This window comes from Taudactylus pleione, unplaced genomic scaffold, assembly GCF_031769625.1.
Source record: "Taudactylus pleione unplaced genomic scaffold, aTauple2 ptg000372l, whole genome shotgun sequence".
Lineage (NCBI taxonomy): Eukaryota > Metazoa > Chordata > Amphibia > Anura > Myobatrachidae > Taudactylus > Taudactylus pleione.
The window spans coordinates 5,153,670-5,173,925 of NW_028284773.1; the positions used below are offsets into that span (position 1 = coordinate 5,153,670).

Consider the following 20,256-nt stretch of genomic DNA (forward strand, 5'->3'; position numbering starts at 1 on the left):
AGTAATGTGTGTGTGTATTAGCTGACACTTGTTGGATGGCAGGGGCACAGTATACAGTGTGTAGCTCTGTGAGCAGTAATGTGTGTGTGTATTAGCTGACACTTGTTGGATAGCAGGAGCACAGTATACAGTGTGTAGCTCTGTGGTTAGTAGTGTGTGTGTGTATGTGTGTGCGTGTGTATTAGCTGACACTTGTTGAATGGCAGGAGCACAGTATACAGTGTGTAGCTCTGTGGTTAATAGTGTGTGTGTGTGTGCGTGTGTATTAGCTGACACTTGTTGGATGGCAGGGGCACAGTATACAGTGTGTAGCTCTGTGAGCAGTAATGTGTGTGTGTATTACTATTAGCTGACACTTGTTGGATGGCCGGGGCACAGTATATAGTGTGTAGCTCTGTGAGCAGTAATGTGTGTGTGTATTAGCTGACACTTGTTGGATGGCAGGGGCACAGTATACAGTGTGTAGCTCTGTGGGCAGTAATGTGTGTGTGTGTGTATTACTATTAGCTGACACTTGTTGGATGGCAGGGGCACAGTATACAGTGTATAGCTCTGTGGGCAGTAATGTGTGTGTGTATTAGCTGACACTTGTTGGATGGCAGGGGCACAGTATACAGTGTGTAGCTCTGTGGGCAGTAATGTGTGTGTGTATTTGGATGGCAGGGGCACAGTATACAGTGTGTAGCTCTGTGAGCAATAATGTGTGTGTGTATTACTATTAGCTGAAACTTGTTGGATGGCCGGGGCACAGTATATAGTGTGTAGCTCTGTGAGCAGTAATGTGTGTGTGTATTAGCTGACACTTGTTGGATGGCAGGGGCACAGTATACAGTGTGTAGCTCTGTGGGCAATAATGTGTGTGTGTATTAGCTGACACTTGTTGGATGGCAGGGGCACAGTATACAGTGTGTAGCTCTGTGAGCAGTAATGTGTGTGTGTATTAGCTGACACTTGTTGGATGGCAGGGGCACAGTATACAGTGTGTAGCTCTGTGGGCAGTAATGTGTGTGTGTATTAGCTGACACTTGTTGGATGGAAGGGGCACAGTATACAGTGTGTAGCTCTGTGAGCAGTAATGTGTGTGTGTATTAGCTGACACTTGTTGGATGGCAGGGGCACAGTATACAGTGTGTAGCTCTGTGGGCAGTAATGTGTGTGTGTATTAGCTGACACTTGTTGGATGGAAGGGGCACAGTATACAGTGTGTAGCTCTGTGAGCAGTAATGTGTGTGGGTATTAGCTGACACTTGTTGGATGGAAGGGGCACAGTATACAGTGTGTAGTTCTGTGAGCAGTAATGTGTGTGGGTATTAGCTGACACTTGTTGGATGGCAGGGGCACAGTATACAATGTGTAGCTCTGTGGGCAGTAATGTGTGTGTGTATTAGCTGACACTTGTTGGATGGAAGGGGCACAGTATACAGTGTGTAGTTCTGTGAGCAGTAATGTGTGTGGGTATTAGCTGACACTTGTTGGATGGAAGGGGCACAGTATACAGTGTGTAGTTCTGTGAGCAGTAATGTGTGTGGGTATTAGCTGACACTTGTTGGATGGCAGGGGCACAGTATACAGTGTGCCCACCCTCTCTCTTCTGGAAATATTAGCATATTTTCGAAAGCTGTGTTCCATGTGAAATCGCAGCTGCGATCGTATTACGGTCCATCTCTGAATCAGACCCATTATTCAGTAAGGAACCAACTGTTATTCCTATGCAATGTCTTGCATCCCTCATTAATAACACAACAACAAAAAGCACAATAAATGTAAAGCAGCAGTATATTTATTCCAGGAGACAGTATATTTATTTTGCAGAGCCCCTGAGTGACAATAGACACGCCCACAGGTGGAGCTAGACATGCCCTTTGGGCGAAACATGACACGGCCCCTCAGCGGCGTACCGCGCTTCGCGTGGCACAGTCTGTTCCCACCTACAATCTCCCTGAAACTAGTTTTTAAAAGTAGGCAAGTATGGTCTGACCTTATTCAGAAATTGCTAACCTTGTCGTACGCAGTGAGTACTCATGCTGTAGCAGTAGCTAATTTATGCACGTCCAAGTAACAACGTTCTTCAGTGGCTTTGTATCTATGTAAGTGATTGCAGTGGTATTGCAATGCTAATTCACGCACGCGCACTGTGATGCATATGACTGCGCAGTACGCACCATTGGCCGCTCTATGTACACTGTTGCAAATGCGATCCGTAATGGATTGGATATGGTGAATCAGGTTGTCCAACATGTTGGATTTCACCGACCAATCTGGGCTGTAGATTGCTAGTGTATAGTAAGTAGTAAAAATCAGCTGATTTGCAGACCGTTACTAGTAAAATGATGAGTCTTTCAAGATTGGCAGATCTGTCTTTTCTGAAAATGATCTGCAAATCACTGAAAACTATCTGTAATGTACTGTATGGGCGCAGATTGGCGGATTGGGGAATCTTTATATTTATATTGGGGAAACATACAGTATCACAGAATCTGTGAATCGTTTTGTTTTTGTGATTGCTGATGTATGGGCCCCTTTAGGGATGAAACTTCAAAGTTTAAGGGGGACATACATCAGCAAAAAGAACGATTCACAGATACTTTTTTTTCACTTTCCCCAATCCACCAATAAGTGGTCCTGTCCACCAGTGACGTGCGGTGACATAAATGGCCGTGGAGGTACTGGCTAGTATCCAGCTACGGGTTGAGAACTAAAAATGGCCCTGGAAAAATTTGTAGAAGTGGCCTCATCTGGCTGGCACCAAATCAACTGTAGGCGGGATTAGAACATCATTACACCTATGTGGAAGGTGTTGGTATCAATATGCTTGGTAGTCTAGTGGCACCAACTCTCACCAACCTTTAAGTTTACAAATACCTTCCCCCCTATGAGACTGACCATAAATCCCAAAATCTCCAGCAGTCACACAATAGTGTGACACCATCACAGAAACCCATGAGCTAAGCAGATTGCAGCTCATACGGAGTACATGAACATAAATACAGGTTTCCAACCTTGGTGCTAACAGCTGGACGCCCCAATTCATACTTCTCTTTTTTTATAGGGCTTCCTGTCCTGCTGTGCTTAGGCATTTGTCCCGTGAGATCCCTGTGTCATGGTAACAAAATGAAGTGGGCAAAGGAGCACAAAATGCAGTCTATCAGGCCAGATCCAGCGCTCCACTCTTGATCATCACCTACATTAAGTCAGTCAGATGGGGTCCCCGGAAATAGGTTTCTGGATTTGCAGTGATAGTGGGAGTCACAGAATAGGGACAGAGATAGTCACTGGATTTGAGGGGACAGAATGTATGGAGGTAACCTCTGGATATACAGAAACAGAGACTAAGGATATGGGCAAATTTGGTGTGTTTAGATCAGAGATTAGCAGAAAAGGTATACAGGGGAGGCAGTGCTTGCAAGAGCAGTGCACATACGTGACCTACAACATCTCTGTATGCTGTGAAGAAAAACAAGTTAGCAAGCATTGTGGTTTCTATGCTTGCCTCAGGCTTTGTGTGGTTGCATTGGGATTAACCACACGTGATGGCTGAAACAACACACTGTTGTCGTGGAAAACACCGGAGAGCATAATAATCACTGGAACATCGAAGTTGAACAGCAGTTTCCTGTTCCTGGAGTCAGACTTAAATACCCCTGGGTAGCTGGTCATTGGATCTGAGGATCAGCTGAGTGACCACAGGACAACCATTGGGAGAGACTAGTCAGGTGACATGGACCAACATGGCTGCGCCCATGCCCAGCACCCTGGAAACCAGGACGCACGCACGGAAGCCCTAGCAGACCCCGGGGAGAATACTCAGCCATAACTCATAACTACACCTGGCGTCTGAACCATACTTGCCTACTTTTTTTTCTCCACCCAGGGAGAAGCCCGGGGAGGAGAAGCAGGTGGGTTGCAACAGGGGCGGGTCCTGGCAATTCGCCTCATTAAGTCCCGCCCCTTCATGGTAAATTACTGCAATTGGTGCAAATTTAAATAGGGGGTATGGCTAAATGATGCAATTAATGAAGAATCACAGCATTACGCCCCGCCCCCTACACAGGGACCCGCAATTTTTCACATTCTGCCCACTTCACTGGGAAGTGGGCAGAATGCAGAAGAAATACCTACCCTTCCAGGGGTGTGGGGGGGTTACCCAAAAAATTAGGAGCCTCCAGCGAATTCCAGGAGGGTAGCCATGTATGGTCTGAACTCTGAACGCCTCAGAGCCCAAGGAACCCAGTTCAGCGGTGAGTAAAGGCCGATCCCAGGCTGCACTGCTGACACTGTGGGTTTTAGTTGCAGCACATGTCACTGGAAAATGGTATCATTAGATGGTACTTAATGATGGTACTGAGAACACACGCTGTATCCTTAGACGCAGCACAGACATAGAGGAATGGTATTCCGAGATGGTACTAGGTGAGAATACAGAGTACACACACAGTGGCTTTAGATGCAGCACCATCACTAGAAGATGGTATCACGAGATGGCACTTGGTGAAGGTACTGAGTACACTAGCTGCGGATGAACACTAGCATTAGTTCTGACAAGAGAGGAGCACGGAACCTGGAACGTAGTAATAGTAAGCTTACACCAGAAGAAACTACGTTGTACTGGAAGCTTTCTGCTGTCCAGAGCCCTGTTATATACCCTAAGGTAGCAGTCCATCGGAGGACAGAGTCAGCTGATAACCACGCTACCATTGAGTAAAGGGTCAGTCAGATGATGAAGACTGTCATAGCTGCGCCCATGATGCCAATCGCAGTCACCAAGTCACGGAGCAGCACATGAATGTCCAAGCGATCCCAAGGCATAATAATACTCAGCGCGTCACTCGCCACCGCAGCTGATGTCTGACCGCTTGAGAAGTCAGTGGAAGCCAGTGCTGGGGTGAGTAATGGCCAATCCTAGGCCGCAACCTGACACTGTTCAATCTGTCAATTTGATGAAGGACCTCATGCTTGTGGATGCGGCTGGTGAACGACAAATCATGTGGTTGTTCACCACATCATGCAGTGTCAAAACGACCGCACGATATGCTGTTTGTCATATCGGCTGGGTACACACATTGTCTAGTGTGTACCCGGCTTTACAAATAATACTTAGATGGTGCCGAAAGCTTCTCTTAAATATATATTGACCTCAGATCACCAACACTTCCATGGCACCTGTAAAAAGGTATTTTGTGGGGAAAAGAATCTGTCAAGAATACCAGAAGTACGAGTGCCCTTTTCTCTCATTCAGCGAGAAGTGCCCTTTCCATACAATTCCTGTTACATACAGGCACAGTTGTGCAAACATAGGTGGATGAGATTAAAAAACAGCATTTACGTTGAGGTGCTACATGTTTTGAGAGATAAAAGGCTTTTACTTCCTGGCTAAAATTATATTTTGTGGTACTGTTTAATAAATACCAGCTCTGTTAAAGAAGAACATGTTGTGTATATCTCAATACCACCTGCTATACTCTAGTTTACAACATCCACCTCTAGTAATGGTGGTGTCTGCATTACTGAACAGCCTGAAATAAACTGGAATTCATTATGCTGATTAATGCTTTCCATTCTAGCTGTATATAGAATAGGGCCAATAAGAAGGGAATGGCAGAATGGATTAAATATTATTTTATAAAAACCAATGTACACTATATAGAAATTAATTTTGCCTTTAACAGGTCACTCTTAAGGGGTATATTTACTAAAGTGAAGATTTATAGAAGTGGAGGTGTAGCCCATAACAACCAATCATATTCTAGCCATTATCTTTTAGAAGGTGCTAGATAAATGATAAGTACAAACTGATTGGTTGTTATGGGCAACATCTCTACCTCTATAAACCAGCACTTTAGTAAATATACCCCTTTGTCCATAGTTTTGGCTTATGGGACTAAAATAATGTTAATAAACAAGTAGCCATATAGCAAGATGTTCACAAGACATTTGCCTACTGGATAACAATAAAGAAATAAATGAAAAAGAAAATAATGGCAAAAATAAGAAACATGAAATTAAATAATATTGATGCTGTTATCTTCTACCCGCATACCCCTACATAACCATCTATAGGCCAATTATTTTATCTTCTGGTTTGTTTTGGGGCCAACTAGGGTATGTGGCTGCAAATTAGCGCCAATAGCATTACATTATTTATATGCTGTGTTCACTAGATCAGTGTGCTACAGTACTTACCCTTACTACAGTATATTGTCATCTGCTGCAGGCAATATTACTGGTTTCTTTTCACATTTCCAGCAGTTGTTATATGTCTTATTACTTGTCCTGCTGGCTGACACATTTATCAGAAATATTAACCTTCTGACAGTTTAAAACAATAAATAAATAATAATGGGCTATCAATATGTTATACTTGCAAAAGTATTCATGGTAAAGTTGATGGTTATTTACAAACAGAATTAAAATGTGCAGTAACACACAGAAATAGGAATCAGACACTTGCTTGTGTAATATGCTCTAGAGCATTGTAATTATGATTGTTTACTGTTGATTAATGTACTTTTGGGTTTATTCACTAAATAAACGTTACATATACAGGTCAGAGATGTGTCATTTCTTAGCTTTGCTGAATCTATTCTGTTTTTAATCTCTCTTTTCTAAAGCAAATTGAACTTTATGCCCAGTGCCTTACATTGCCAACTATTTAATCACAAAGATTTGTTGTATGTGTAACTTCCATTGAATGTTACATGTGAATTAATACACATATGTAATGTCATGCCTTCAGGCTCTTTCCACCCAGTAAACATTTTTCATCCTGCCAGTAACTGTTTTACCAGTGCACAGGGTGCAAGAGAATGGGCATGCAATTGATGGTGTGCCAGTGCACACTTTTCCCATGCAATTATTGGGAATGGACAGGTGGCATGGTAACACGACTTTTACTATGCCACCACCATAACCATGTTACTAGATACTAAGTTCTCAATATGCCTTATTATAAGGATGGCACTGCTTTTAGAAATGTATTGTAAAACCTCTCATGCAGTATATAAAAGTTTAGTCTGTAAACATTAAATAAAATAGTTTTATTGGGTTTACAAACTATTTTCTTTAAGGAAAAGTAAATATGTATATGTTACATCCAAGCAAATGATATGTAACAAAACAAATGAACAGCAGGTCAGCTAAGAGCAGTCTGCACAGTTTTTCTAACTTTCAAGAAATGTCTTTCTGTATGGTATCTTTGATATCTTTCCAATTTTTGGCATTTAAAAATGTCATCTGACACCACAATAACATACCAGGTTATGGCAGAATGGAAGGTACACAGGCAGTGTGAATGTCGGCAGCTGTTAAACTCTTCATAGATATAATTTGTGCTGTATTGTTTGTAAGTAGGACGTACAGAGCAGTAAATGCTGTAGATATTGCTTGACAACTATAAATGGTGAGACTATGGTAACTTGAGAAGCAGCTTCCAAAGTCTGTTGGACACAAAAGGTAGCTTAAGGCCGCATAGACCTGATGCTACATAAGTTATGTGTTTTGGGAGTGAAAGAGTGTATAGGTTATTGTAGTTATAACTTTGTAGCATTTGAAGGACTGTTATAGATTTGTGTTTCTAGTTATAGAAAGGCACCAGGGTGGGAGTTAGGAGTCCATATAAGGGTTTGGGAAGGGGGGGTCTCTCTCCTTTCTTCAAGTATCCCTGCACTGCCTGGCCTGTTTTTATTTTTTTGTTTGTTGATTTTGTTTTCCATTGGAGGCGCACTTGGTGGGAAAGCATTGCTTCTCAGCAGCCAATAGGGCGCAAGTGATATTTGCGGGGCACCTCTACTTTCACGGAGAGAGATGTCTTTGCCCTAAGGGTTGTCATGAGTTTTGTCTTCAAGGTTGGTAGTAGTGCTAACCTCAGCTCACATCCATATTTATTGGAGGGAATTCAATTAAATGCGATGTTGAATAGCGACGGGAATAAGTTTCCGGAGCTATTCAATTTGCCGCACTGTAAACTCCCGACTACAGGATTTTACTGGCACCCTCCTGAGGTGCGAGTAGAAATATGACTAAACTAATGCCGTAATGCTGGTTTCGGGCTTAGTGTGTGCGCTACCAGCATCATGGCCGGCACTTAATACGGAGAATGCAAGTTACCGAGACTAAACACACAGCTTTAGGTGCCTTAACCTGCATCTCGTAACTTAAGTGCAGGACGCAATGGAGGCAATGTAATAGCTCCGGGAACTAATTCCCAGCCCTATACAAAATTGCATTTAATTGAATTGCCATCAAGGTTTTGTTTATATTTCATAATGTTGGTTATATTGGATATAGGGTATTACGATTCTTGAAGTGCTCAAATGTTAGGCATGATTCATGATTCATATATGCATATTTTAGGCTTCTATTTGCACATATGGTTATTAACTTCTACTACTTTGCACCTGGTAGCAATTTATTTTAGTTTTTACAATACCTGTTCTAGATATTAAATGGTAGTGTGCCATGATTTTTGTAGAAGAGAGTCCATGATAAGTGATGATGATATTGATGCTTTTGTCATGTCTGCCTCGAGCAGCAAATCAGCATCTCAGCAAATTGTTACTAATCTCACTTGATCATTGGTATTTAGTAGGAAGGCTATCTGATGTGGGATGATCTAATGACTTTAATTTTGATACTTGGTCAGAGTAAACCAAAAATGAAAACTCCTCTTTCCCTCAACTAATACACCTGACAGTCTATTTCCCATCCATTATAAGGGATGTCAGCTGCTGTGGACATCCCCTCACTTACTCAAACATGCCAATGGAAGGGGTCATGGGCAACCCCTTATACCTCCTGGCTCCTTATATCATAGTACTTGATTAACAAATTTAATGTACCACTCATATAGTCTTACATTTGGACCTTTCAGCAAGCAACCATTGCTCTGGTTCTCTGAATAGACCTTGAAGTAAAGAGTAGTTTCCTTTGTTCGAAGCAAACAGCATGCACTTCTCTAAACGACAATTCATATCAAGGGGAACCCAGTAAAATTGGCGTATATGCCAATTGACACACAATCGTACCATTTTTACCAAATAATTTGCCTACATAGTTAATTGTGAATATAAATACTTAGTTATATGTGATACAATTTCACTTTTTTCTTGCCATTTAATTTGCAATTTTTTTTCTAAACTGCAGTTTTTGGCTTGGTTCTTTTCTTAATAAAATCCATCTTTGATTTTTTTTTTATATTACATTGTCAGTAAGTATTTTCTGAAAATATATTATGAGTGATAAATGAAATGCATATCACAGGGAAAAGACTGGGGTAAATTAGATGAATAGTGCCTTTTTGTGCATTTTTGTGGCATAAATTGTTTTGTGAACTTGTGTATCATTTGAATAACTTGTACTTCTGTAATAATAAAGTATTACCTGTAATGAAGCTAGAGATACATTTCGGAAGATATATACAGTATATTGATGATGATGCATTCTAATATGACAAGCACTAAACCAGTGTTGCTATATGCACACTGTCCATCGGACATTATACGTGCAAAAAACAGGGTGACTCTGTATAGAGTTGTAACTCATTCTATGTACATATCACAGTTTATTTATGGGGAGCAGGGGAGGCTGCATGTAGCACTCTGATGGGCAACCATTCTGTAAGCATGTTCCCAGTGGTACTCTTTTTTTGTGTATGTCAGATTGTCCACCGCTTGCATGTGGAGATGGCCCAAAAGTTTCTTTTGTCTGTCTCCTTTTGTAAAGAGTTGTGTGGAATTTTAACTACCTACTGAGGTGGGAGAGGCTGATCTCATTTCAGATCAGGACCAAGGTGGAACTTTTGACAGATTGGACAGGTAAAGGGAAGACACTCCGCCCTCTCCATGTCTGAATCCTAGGTGTATATATAAACAGAGTTTTAAATAAATGATGTGACAGAGAGAGGGAGAGAAACTTCATTATTCCTGGTGTCGTCTTGCATGATTTGTACCTACTTGGGGCCAGTCAGGGGGGTGTACAGAGAATCCTTGAGCCTGAAAAGAGGACAGCATCTCTGATTATCCTTACAGCCAAGATGTTGTACCTGGAAAATAATGCCCAGGCTCAGTATAGTGAGGTAATGTATTGCCACAGCAATATTATTTTATTCAACACATGAAAATAGCATTATTGGAGGCCCATGATAGATATATATATATATATATATATATATATATATATGCACATATACACACACATGCACAAACCTGTGTGTTAGTGATGTATATATATATATATATATATATTTGTATTTTTAAATTTACAGAACAATTTCATAGATTTTATGTCTTTATAAGTAAGTGCTTGGTATGTAAGAATTGAGAGATTGAATTTGCAAATGATATTATGAAGTTATATTACTGTGTGAAAGGTTTTCCTAGGTGATTTGCATAAACCATTTATATAGAGCCCATTTGCAAAAACATGTTATGATAATCAGTTACTTTGCATTTGCTTTTAGTTGAATTCTTCATACAAAGAGTAACTTAGCTGTATCCACATACATCTTGCAGGTCTGACATGACATTCCTGAGTGCGACAGTAAAAGGGCAGCTGCTGCTACTCATTTGAATGGCCCGGATTATATGGCATTGTGCAACAAGGCAAAATGTGAAGTGTTAAGATTATAATACACTAGGTACTGTAGTTAGAGGAACTGTGTAGCTATTGTTACATGTGAAATGCTGTCCCTTTTTTTAGTACATATGGTTTGATTTCAAGATTTCAAAAGGCTTTGAGTAGTATTTTATGACATTGGAAACTGTCCAAAGACTGGTGTGAATTGTTGGCGGTGACATTATTTGTTCTATAAGCAGGTGGAAGCAGAGTGGTTCTTCACAATGATCTAAGAAGGTTTAATTTAGCTTCTAATGAGATTTTAAATACCAACATATTATTTACCTTTTGTCTTTAGCAATGTTAACCACCAACAATTCGTAGTTCTCCACATTCACTTTTTGGAATAGAGCAAGTTTCCCCAATTAACTTTATACTTAGTTGTAATAATAGTTATGGCAGTCTTTTTCATAATGACGGGCTCACTTCCAGAATGGGAATGTGTTTATGATCTACAGACAATCTCCATTTAGGGTAACACAGACTATTGTGTTCATGATTTCTCAATACAGCTAGCTGCATTCACCAACAGTATGAAATTCAGCTATGCGTATTCCAATTAATATGTTTAAGGAAGTCAGCCACCAAGAAACCAATTCCTTTCCTTAGTTTAGTACAAGTCACATTATCATAGAAGCTGCGGGCTGATTTTTAATAGCCAAGTTTTCACTTTCAGTCACATTATTGTGCAAACCTTGCCTCGTGAGCCATAGCCTCGTGGACTATAACGGTTTATAGAGAGAGAAAGTTTATTATAAACAGTTGTCAAAAGTATACAGTTTGTGAGTTTTATGTAATGTTAGTCCTAGAATTTGGATACTTCAACAATTATTGTATTTGATTTGCATTTTCGCTTGTTTGTGTCTAATTTTCACATGTTGTTGAGATAAATCCTTCATAAACCCAAAGACAGATTTTGCAAATAGCCAATTGATTATTTAAGATTAATTAGCCTTTACACAATGTGGGTAGTCAATTTTAAAAAGGACATTCCAATGCATAAAATGTACATATGACTAGAACATGGTTCTCTGGTTGACAACAATCTACAACACTCTCTTTTAGTAACTGGTTCTTCAGACTCCTTTTTGAATATTTCAAGCACAAATGTTGTAGTCTGATGTAAAGTCTACATTAGTGAGTGGTTTCATCAGACAAACTAGTTCTATTCTTGTGAATGGGTGTTGTCAGTGGTTCAATTTTAAAAGAAGAGAGGAAGCAAAGGATAATTCTGAGAGATTACGGTACTAATAGTGTCCAGAGGACTAGGAGGAATGGAATTTCAGCTTGTCAAGTTTTCTACCACCCCTATAGTAGTTACACTCTCATAGCCCCAGATAAAATGGCAGAAATGGCAAATCAAACATACCCCTATTGCATTCTATGCTGCCCCCATGTGGGTGATTATGTAGTTATTTCACTGTTCAAAAGAAGCAACCATGTCTAATTAAAGCTGAGAAAATGATCTCTGGAGTGTTATAGTATTGTGCTAGGACTGGAAATCAGAGCAGAATTGGTCATATTATATCTACTTCTCTGAAATGCTTTGTTACAGAATTTTTCATGCATGTAAATACAAAATGTATGTTTTGAAGTATTTGCTGTGTTGCAGCCTAAACCTATTATAGTTTCAGTGTAAACAAATACATAGAGAAAACCTTTATCTCTGATAACAACCCAACGCATCTTGTCTAATAATGAAATAAAATCTGACCCCATGTCTAATAATACTTACCAGTCACATATAACCATAGCACTAGAAGTTTTGTTTTTATTTTATTAAGACTTAAGTTCTGAAAATAGGGCAAATTGGGGAATGAGCATTTCTGTTTAAATAAATAAAACTACCACCGTGAAACAATGGGTATTTCTCTGCCATGGTTATCCAGTCTGACATTAGCACGAACACCTTCCAGAGCACTTCAGGAGAAATGTGGACAGTATTTGATAGGCTTCTTAGAGCTTATTTCTGTTTGCTCTTATTTAGCTACTTTGTTGTATTTTCCTACGCCCATTTTAAAATACAACACATTCCACAATCTTCCCAATGTCCACTATCAAGTTCTCTAATGCCACCATCAATTTCAATGCCAATTTCATACTTATAGTTTTCCAATATAACTACACTATAAGTAAGTGGGAATAAGCATGGGTTTAATTTCAGATACTATAGACTCAAATAATAGCTTAGTTTTTGGTTGTGATTAATGACATATTATTGTACAAGGATATCACCTGGATCATTTTGGACTTTATTGATATTGGGGTGATGGCCAGATCATGTGTGTCACATCTTGTCATTTGTTCAATCACTTCTGTATGAAGATGGTCTTGATTACCTAGCCAGGCTAGTGTTAAAGTGTGCTGGAGCACATCCTGGTGGGAGTTATGCATGAGGGTGGGTGTCTATGGGTGAATGACATGTTGCTTTCATAGTGCTTCCTTCTTATTATCTGGCTAGTTATGGGAAACTCTTGTGAAACCAGGCTGCAGGTGGGAAGATGTGTACAACCTTTCATCTCCATTCTCCCCTTTCTCATACACTCTATTTGCTCATAATGCTTCATTGCAATGTGGTAACTGTCCTAGACATTGGCACATTTGTAATTTTAAACTAGTGTCTGTCTTTACATTTATTCTATTCAGGTTTATGCTTTGGCTTTCAACTTTTCATGCCCCACATGTTATTAAGCAAATTTGAGGACTATACTTTTGTTTTACTGTATATGACTATATGTAATCTGTCTGTTTGATTAGTCCGCTGGAAGTAATAGTATAGGTATGAAGAACTAGAAAACATATGAAGTAAAATACAATAAGCTTAATGATCATCCATGGGGACATAACACTGATTGTGAATATGACCTGCCATTGGTAATGCTTATGTGATGAGTGATAACAGTGTGTTACCGAGTAACAGGGATTCCGCCTATTCTAAAGGAGACATCTCATTCTAATGTTCATGAAACTTAAACTTTCAGTTGTGCCCTGCAGGTAATATTCTATGACATGGAATGTGCAAGAGAGTCTAGTCTTTGCCCTATAAATTCCAGCCCTAAGGGTAGTGAAAGGGGCAACAGGTATTGCCCACAATGGAAAACAACGTCATGTTACTCTATTTGCTTAAATTACTCAGGAAATGTTTTCATAGCAGACTAGACTGTTGTAGGTTTAAGTGGGTCATATTATAAGTATTGGTGGCTAAGAGTGCAACACATACCGCTGTCAAACATGACGTCATCTCACCTGCTTTTAAAGCTAGTTACAATTGTCAGGCCTAAAATGTTCATGTGCAAGGACATGCATTTTTAATACGCTATATGAACTTTTGAGCCTGGAGCCCTACAATTGTCACATCCCCCTTTGTTCACTGGGTGGTCCATAAATTTCATTACATATTAAGGCTCACGTATTTTCCGACTCTACCGCAATGGCCGGGAGGCTCACGAAAATCGTGTGGCGCTCCCGGCCCCTCCACAGGGGAGGGCAAGTCTCCTGGTGTGGCAGCCACCCCCCGCACTTACCTGTCTAAAGTGGGTGGTCCGGATGGGTCCGATGATGCGATTTGTGTTGAACAGCCCCCTGCTGTACAATGCTGGAAAATTTGGCATTGTATAGTGGGGGGCGAGACCGCAATGATGCAATCGTGTCCCCAAGCCCCCACACTGCCCACCATTACCACCACCAAGCCCCCTGCAGCGCCATCCTGGCGCCCCCTCCCAGAAAGTCGGCAAGCATGGGCTCATAATATATTAATACAAAATGCTTATATATGAAAGGAGTTCATGCATCCAACTTGTTTTAGATCCTATTCTCTCTTTGACTGCACATCTGGAATATATCACCAAGCTCCCTGACATCCCTTATTTGTACCTATCTGTCAGCATAAACCAAATTAGATCAGTACTTTTATACATGGCAGAAAATATTTTTTTTCAGTAACTAATAGCTGTAGAGATTAGAACGTATCTTCCTATCTGCTACACAAGCTAATGCATGTTTTTGCTGTATGTTTATTGCACATGCTGATATGCAAATTGATGAGCTCTAATCCTCACAGTATGACCCTTCCAGCAGGATAGAGTTAGTGAGACCTAGATATTTGTTTATTCTGTCATGAGATCTTTGCTCTTGAATTTGTTCAGGTTTTCACCTGGTTCAGACTTTGGGTTTTACACTTCCTGCTCCTAATACTTCTGTCTGTCTTGTTGACATTTCCTTTGTTAACTGAGCAATGTGAGAGCGTCTGATGCTGGCCTTCTCTAAACTGGGCATCACACTTGTCTGGATATAGGTGTTTCACCTAGCCTGCTACAAACCTTCTGAAACTCTATCTCTAGAATTCCTCTACACTGCTGACTTTCAAGTCTAAGCTGAAGAATGTGAAAGTGCAATTTGGGAAAGGTGCATGCGTATATATATTTTATGTTGTGGCTCTCATCTTGGGAATGCCCTTTTAAGCATCCATAGTTTTATTTTTCATGTGCTTGTATGTAGATTTGATAAAGTTAAAATATATATTTATTTAATTTCTGCATAAGAATTGACAATATTGTTATGCCTATTACGAAACTAGAGAAAGGAAAATCTTAAACCCTATGACCTACAGTAGATTTATTCAGCAATAATGTGTGGGCAAGTGCTGTTTAGCACCACAATAGAGACATTTTGAAAATCCTTAATCATCTCTTCTTAACATTGGCGCACTGATTCACTTCCTATTTAGCAACAAATGTTCCTCTTAGTCACCTTCTTAGAGGCAAAATTACTTGCCAAGAGCATGAACATACAATGACACTTCCATTGAGCTATACTTTGTTATGTTACTGTGATCACCACAACATGATTTTGTATTATTGACAGATTTGTGATGTACAACAATATGCTTTTTAATGATATCCTGGAAATCCCAACCTGCCACCTTATGACAAACTATGTGACAGTGAGTTAGGACATGAGATGAGCACTGATAGTATTTTTCTTTACCCAGAGAACAAAAGATCAACATTATGGCAAACTTTCAGGCAATGAGATGCATGGGCTGAAACTAGGGAGGCCAATCCCGGGATCGACGGGATTCCGGGATTGAATCCTGGCATTGGCCATAAATGTTTTTTTTTTTTTAATGCCGGGCAGATGCTGAGCACCTCCAGCAGAGTGCTCAGACACTGGCCAGCTCCCCCTTCCCCCGGCTGCCTGGCACTGCACTTACCCGCCGGTAAGTCACTGTGGGGGCTGGGCGGGGGCAGGGTTTTGTTTTAAATCAATTCAATCCCGGTTATCCCAGGAATCCCGGGATTGAGTTTTTTTCAGTCGCGAATCTCGGGCTCACTAATTGTTACTAAAGTGATCCCTAATAATGGTGCTTTTGAATTTGAAATACCATGACAGATAATGTGGTAGGAAGATGACTGCTGATAGTGTCTATATTCATAATTTTTTATCATATTTCAACCTCATTAACATGTTGCAGTGAAGCTGCAATCCAGCCAGTCAGTCCAATGGGCAGATTCTCCATATCTCAGAATTGCACTGTTTTAAAGCGACATTACCAACTAATTTACTAACATGCTTCCTCGCCCTGACCAGTACCAGGAGTGTTACATGCAGCAATTTTTTCCCGGCTTCCTCTGTTCTTACAATCGCAGCCAAAAACAATGGGTGAGGGTGCTGTAAATAGGAGAACTACTCACAAGCCACAATCTCTTCAGTGGTCTTTCCACTGCATCCAACTTCTGGAACTGGAAGAAATCTGCATCCTTGGGAACGGACAAATTTGTGTGCTTTCGAGATCAGTCATTTATTTGGGAGTTTCCGATGTGCACTTTAAAACGCTGATTTGCCAATATCTGCCAATCAGTTTTTTTTTTTTTTTTAGTACTTTATTAATTATGGCTTACTTGTTTGTTTTTAATATTTAAGCAGTCAGACTGGTTTTATGCCTGTTAAATATAATGCATATCATCTTGAAATGGCAGATTAACAACCTTGGACTGTTTGTCATTGTTTATTATCGGGTTTCTTTTTTCCTGCTCAGTCTTCTAATACTAAAGATAAAATAACACAGATTTCTGTATATATAATACAAAATGATTAAACCTTCCAGTAGCAGCGTAACATTATTTCTCACAGTGGGCCTACAAATCCAATGTGTCTTGCCTGACCATCACCATAACAGGGCTGACTTGCGTCCTGTGCCGGCCACTCCCCCTAACTGCATGATATCATGGTAAGAACAGCACTGCCCGGAGCATCCTGAGGATGCTCCGGCAGGCTGTACAGACTGTAGTGTGTATGTCTGGAGCGTCCGGTTGGCACTGCAGCAGCAATTCTGGCTGCAGCGTGCCGTTCCAAGCCCCCTACTAACCAGATACAGGGACCGTGAGGCAGCAACAGTGCCACCCACACGTTCCTGCCGTCTGTGCGGCAGCACCACTCACACACCCCTAGTTATAGCCCTTTTCCTGGCTCCTCCTAAAGGTTCAACAAACTTCTAGGGTGCACTTGGACTCTTCTCATCAGCAGCTCATTATGATTGCAAGGCTATCCGACATTCATAAAGAGTGTATGATAAGAAAGAAAGACCCCTCACGTGATTCATGATCACATAAGGAAATTCAGTGACAGTGCATGTTTCTATGTTAAAATGAAAGCTCAAAACGGTTAAATGAAATAGGATAAAAAGAAACAATAGTTGTACATTCTAATGAAACAGTAGGCAGATGGAAATGGTAGAACATTTTCTGTATCCTAGTAGAATTCCTTTATATGTTGGCAGCAGTTTGCACACGTTTAGTTTATACATGAAGTTGAAAGAAATTTTAAAGCAATTTATTTTGTCTTATGAATCCAACATTAAAAGAACAGTATGCTGTATGCTTTATTTCTTGTTGTTTCATCCAACTCTTCTGTTTCCTTTTAGCCGCAATATACAAACTTGGGGCTGCTGAACAGCATGGAACAGCAGATACAGAATGGTTCCTCTTCTACTAGCCCTTACACCAATGAGCATACTCAGAACAATGTAACAGCACCATCGCCCTATGCTCAGCCCAGCTCCACGTTTGATGCCCTGTCTCCTTCTCCAGCCATCCCATCAAACACTGATTACCCAGGACCTCACAGCTTTGATGTCTCATTTCAGCAATCCAGCACAGCCAAGTCTGCTACTTGGACGGTAAGCATCATTTAGTAGCTTTATGGATTTCAGAAACTCCTTTCATCTTGGTGCAATATACTAAATAGTAGTATGAGAAAATTGGTGTCATCTGCTTTGTTGCTTGCCATTTCTCACAATCAATAATAATATATATATATTATAATTATTTTAATTCAGTCTATATATTTATGACTTCTATGTTGTTTTAACTTTTGAAACAAAAATATACTTCATGGAATTGTCCCTGGTAGTTTGAGAAACATCTACAGTACATATTATGTGCATGATACAGAGTTAGGAGCAAATGAAAAAAGGAACACTTTGCTTGTAGAGCATACAGTGGCGTTACAGGGTGGTAGTGCGTCTTGACAGTGTGTCATGATCTCACACTGAGGGGGTGGAGCCATTAGCACCAGGAATTACAGCACTGCCTGGAGCGTCCTGAGGACCTGATTCAGAGATGTACTTTCACCCGACAATGAACGTACATTTCCTTTTGTTAGGGTTCTGCGCCTGCGCGGGACCCAATCTGTGCATGTGCAGAATGGGTCCTGTGATCTCGCTCGCAGATCCCCCAAGCTGCAGCATGACTGACATGCTGATGTGCGTTTCGGGGGTAGAGCAGGGGCGTGCCTGGTCACTGTTCCTAAAAACATAGGCGCTTCGTCCCCGTTTTCCGGGAGGGATGAGGCCAGGGTCTGTGTGGACGTGACCAGCACCCAGTCAGGCTGCAGGAAGCTTCAGCTCCCGCAGCATGACCAAATGAGCAACTGGTTGTGATGGTGATCCCAGGCTGCAACATCAGTCGCATTGCTGGGATCGCAAATGCAGCAAGGAGGTGTCTGACAACTTCTGCACTTGCATTAAAGACAAGGGGGGACTGTGCCGGGGGGCAGGGTGCCATCTGCCCTTCGGGCCGCTACAGTTGCGCAGCACTAGGGCCACTGCTGCACTGTTGTTGGGCTGCCGCGGCAGGGGGGGGATATAATTTTTTCCGGTCCAGTCATCGGACGAGTACCGATGACTGGACTGTAGCATGATACTTCCTTCCTCCTCCACACAGCTGCTGGCGCTGCGGAGGAGGAACTACTGTGGTCTCGTGAGATGATGACAATCATCTAATGAGTCTATCTCTTTTAAACTCTTTTACAAGCTCCTGGCCTGGGAGGGGATAGCAGCGCTGGAAGCTAGATGGGTAGGCTGAGACTGAGAGTGACATGATGGCAGTAAGTTGCAGCTCTCAGCACAGTGCTTCACCAGCCTGTCATGCTTATATATTTAAATATATCATGCAGGTTGCATTACATGGTAATATATACATATATATATATGTATGTATATGTGTGTATATATATATATATATATATATATATATATATACACATACATATAGTGCCAGGGCCACTTGCTTGTGTTTGCCCCCCCAGGCTGAAAGTTACCAGCCAGCCCCTGATCGGAGGTACGGATTTGCACAGCCACTTGTGTGAGACTCTGCAAATTCATCCATCAGGCCCTGAGGAAGCTCCAATCTTCTGAAGATGGCAGGATGCTCCGGATGGCACTGCAGCGGTGCCATTCCAGACACTGTGCTTTGCCAGAAGCAAGAGTTTTGGGGCAGCGGCAGTGCTGCCTCCAGAGCCCAGCACGCTACGCAACAGCACTGCTCGCTCACTCCTAGTTACAGCCCTGAAAGCATGTTGGGGTGCAAAATATATATATTTTTTTTTTGCATGCAGGGAAATACTGACTGCATTACTGTAGTGTACACATACTGGCCAGCTTTTACGCTGAACTTAGAATTAGGCTTGTCAACTCTAGTATCTATCTGCACATTTTAAATCTGCCCCACCTGCAGTGCAACATGGTTTTGCCAAAGTGCAGAATGCTCCTTTGTTGATCCTTTTTTGATTGGCTCATAACTCTGAATCAGACCCATAATATTCACACTAAAATATTATGTATTATGTATCCTCCCATATTTCTTGCTGCATAGTCAAAAGCATTTCACATTTACAATCTAGATGCAATAAGTTAGTCGGTATTTATATACCAGGACACGTGCATTTTGCTTCAATTACATTAGGGTAGATTAATGTTGAAAAACCATTGTCAGCAGACTAGTCATTGAGCTTCAGTTTGTTATGTCTAGTTTTGTTAAAAAAAAATGTCCTTGCTTCTTTATTGAGTTTAGAAGAGATAAAATGTAACAGTTCTTATAATACATAGAACTGTTGGTACTCCATGCCAGATATCCCTTTAGTTTGGCAGACTTTGACCACTGTAAAACCGGCTACACATCAGAACGATCCGGCCAATCCGACATGCGAAGGGACTCTGCATCAGCAAGTGCATACACACTTGCACAATGCAGGGGGCAATGGTACAATGTAGGATGCTGTGATGCATTCAGCAGCATGGCATCGTGTACAATATCTTCTGATTGACAGTGCACCATGACCAACCAAAATATATTGCATGCGTCTGCAGGA

The 20,256-nt window shown here is 41.0% G+C and overlaps 1 protein-coding gene across 11 annotated transcripts in view; it reads left to right on the forward strand.

The window, feature by feature from the left end:
• Positions 1 to 20,256, forward strand: part of TP63 (tumor protein p63) — a 249,129-nt gene that overhangs the window by 165,120 nt on the left and 63,753 nt on the right. For 6 of the 11 annotated variants that reach the window (XM_088444793.1, XM_088444797.1, XM_088444794.1 and 3 more), the window contains exons 1-2: positions 9,903 to 10,069; positions 17,531 to 17,785. In XM_088444793.1, the coding sequence (XP_088300919.1) occupies positions 10,028 to 10,069; positions 17,531 to 17,785 (297 nt within the window). In that variant the 5' untranslated portion in view covers positions 9,903 to 10,027. Of the gene's footprint in view, positions 1 to 9,902; positions 10,070 to 17,530; positions 17,786 to 20,256 lie in introns of those variants that run through there. The other 5 variants (XM_088444792.1, XM_088444795.1, XM_088444796.1 and 2 more) reach the window with 1 other exon arrangement.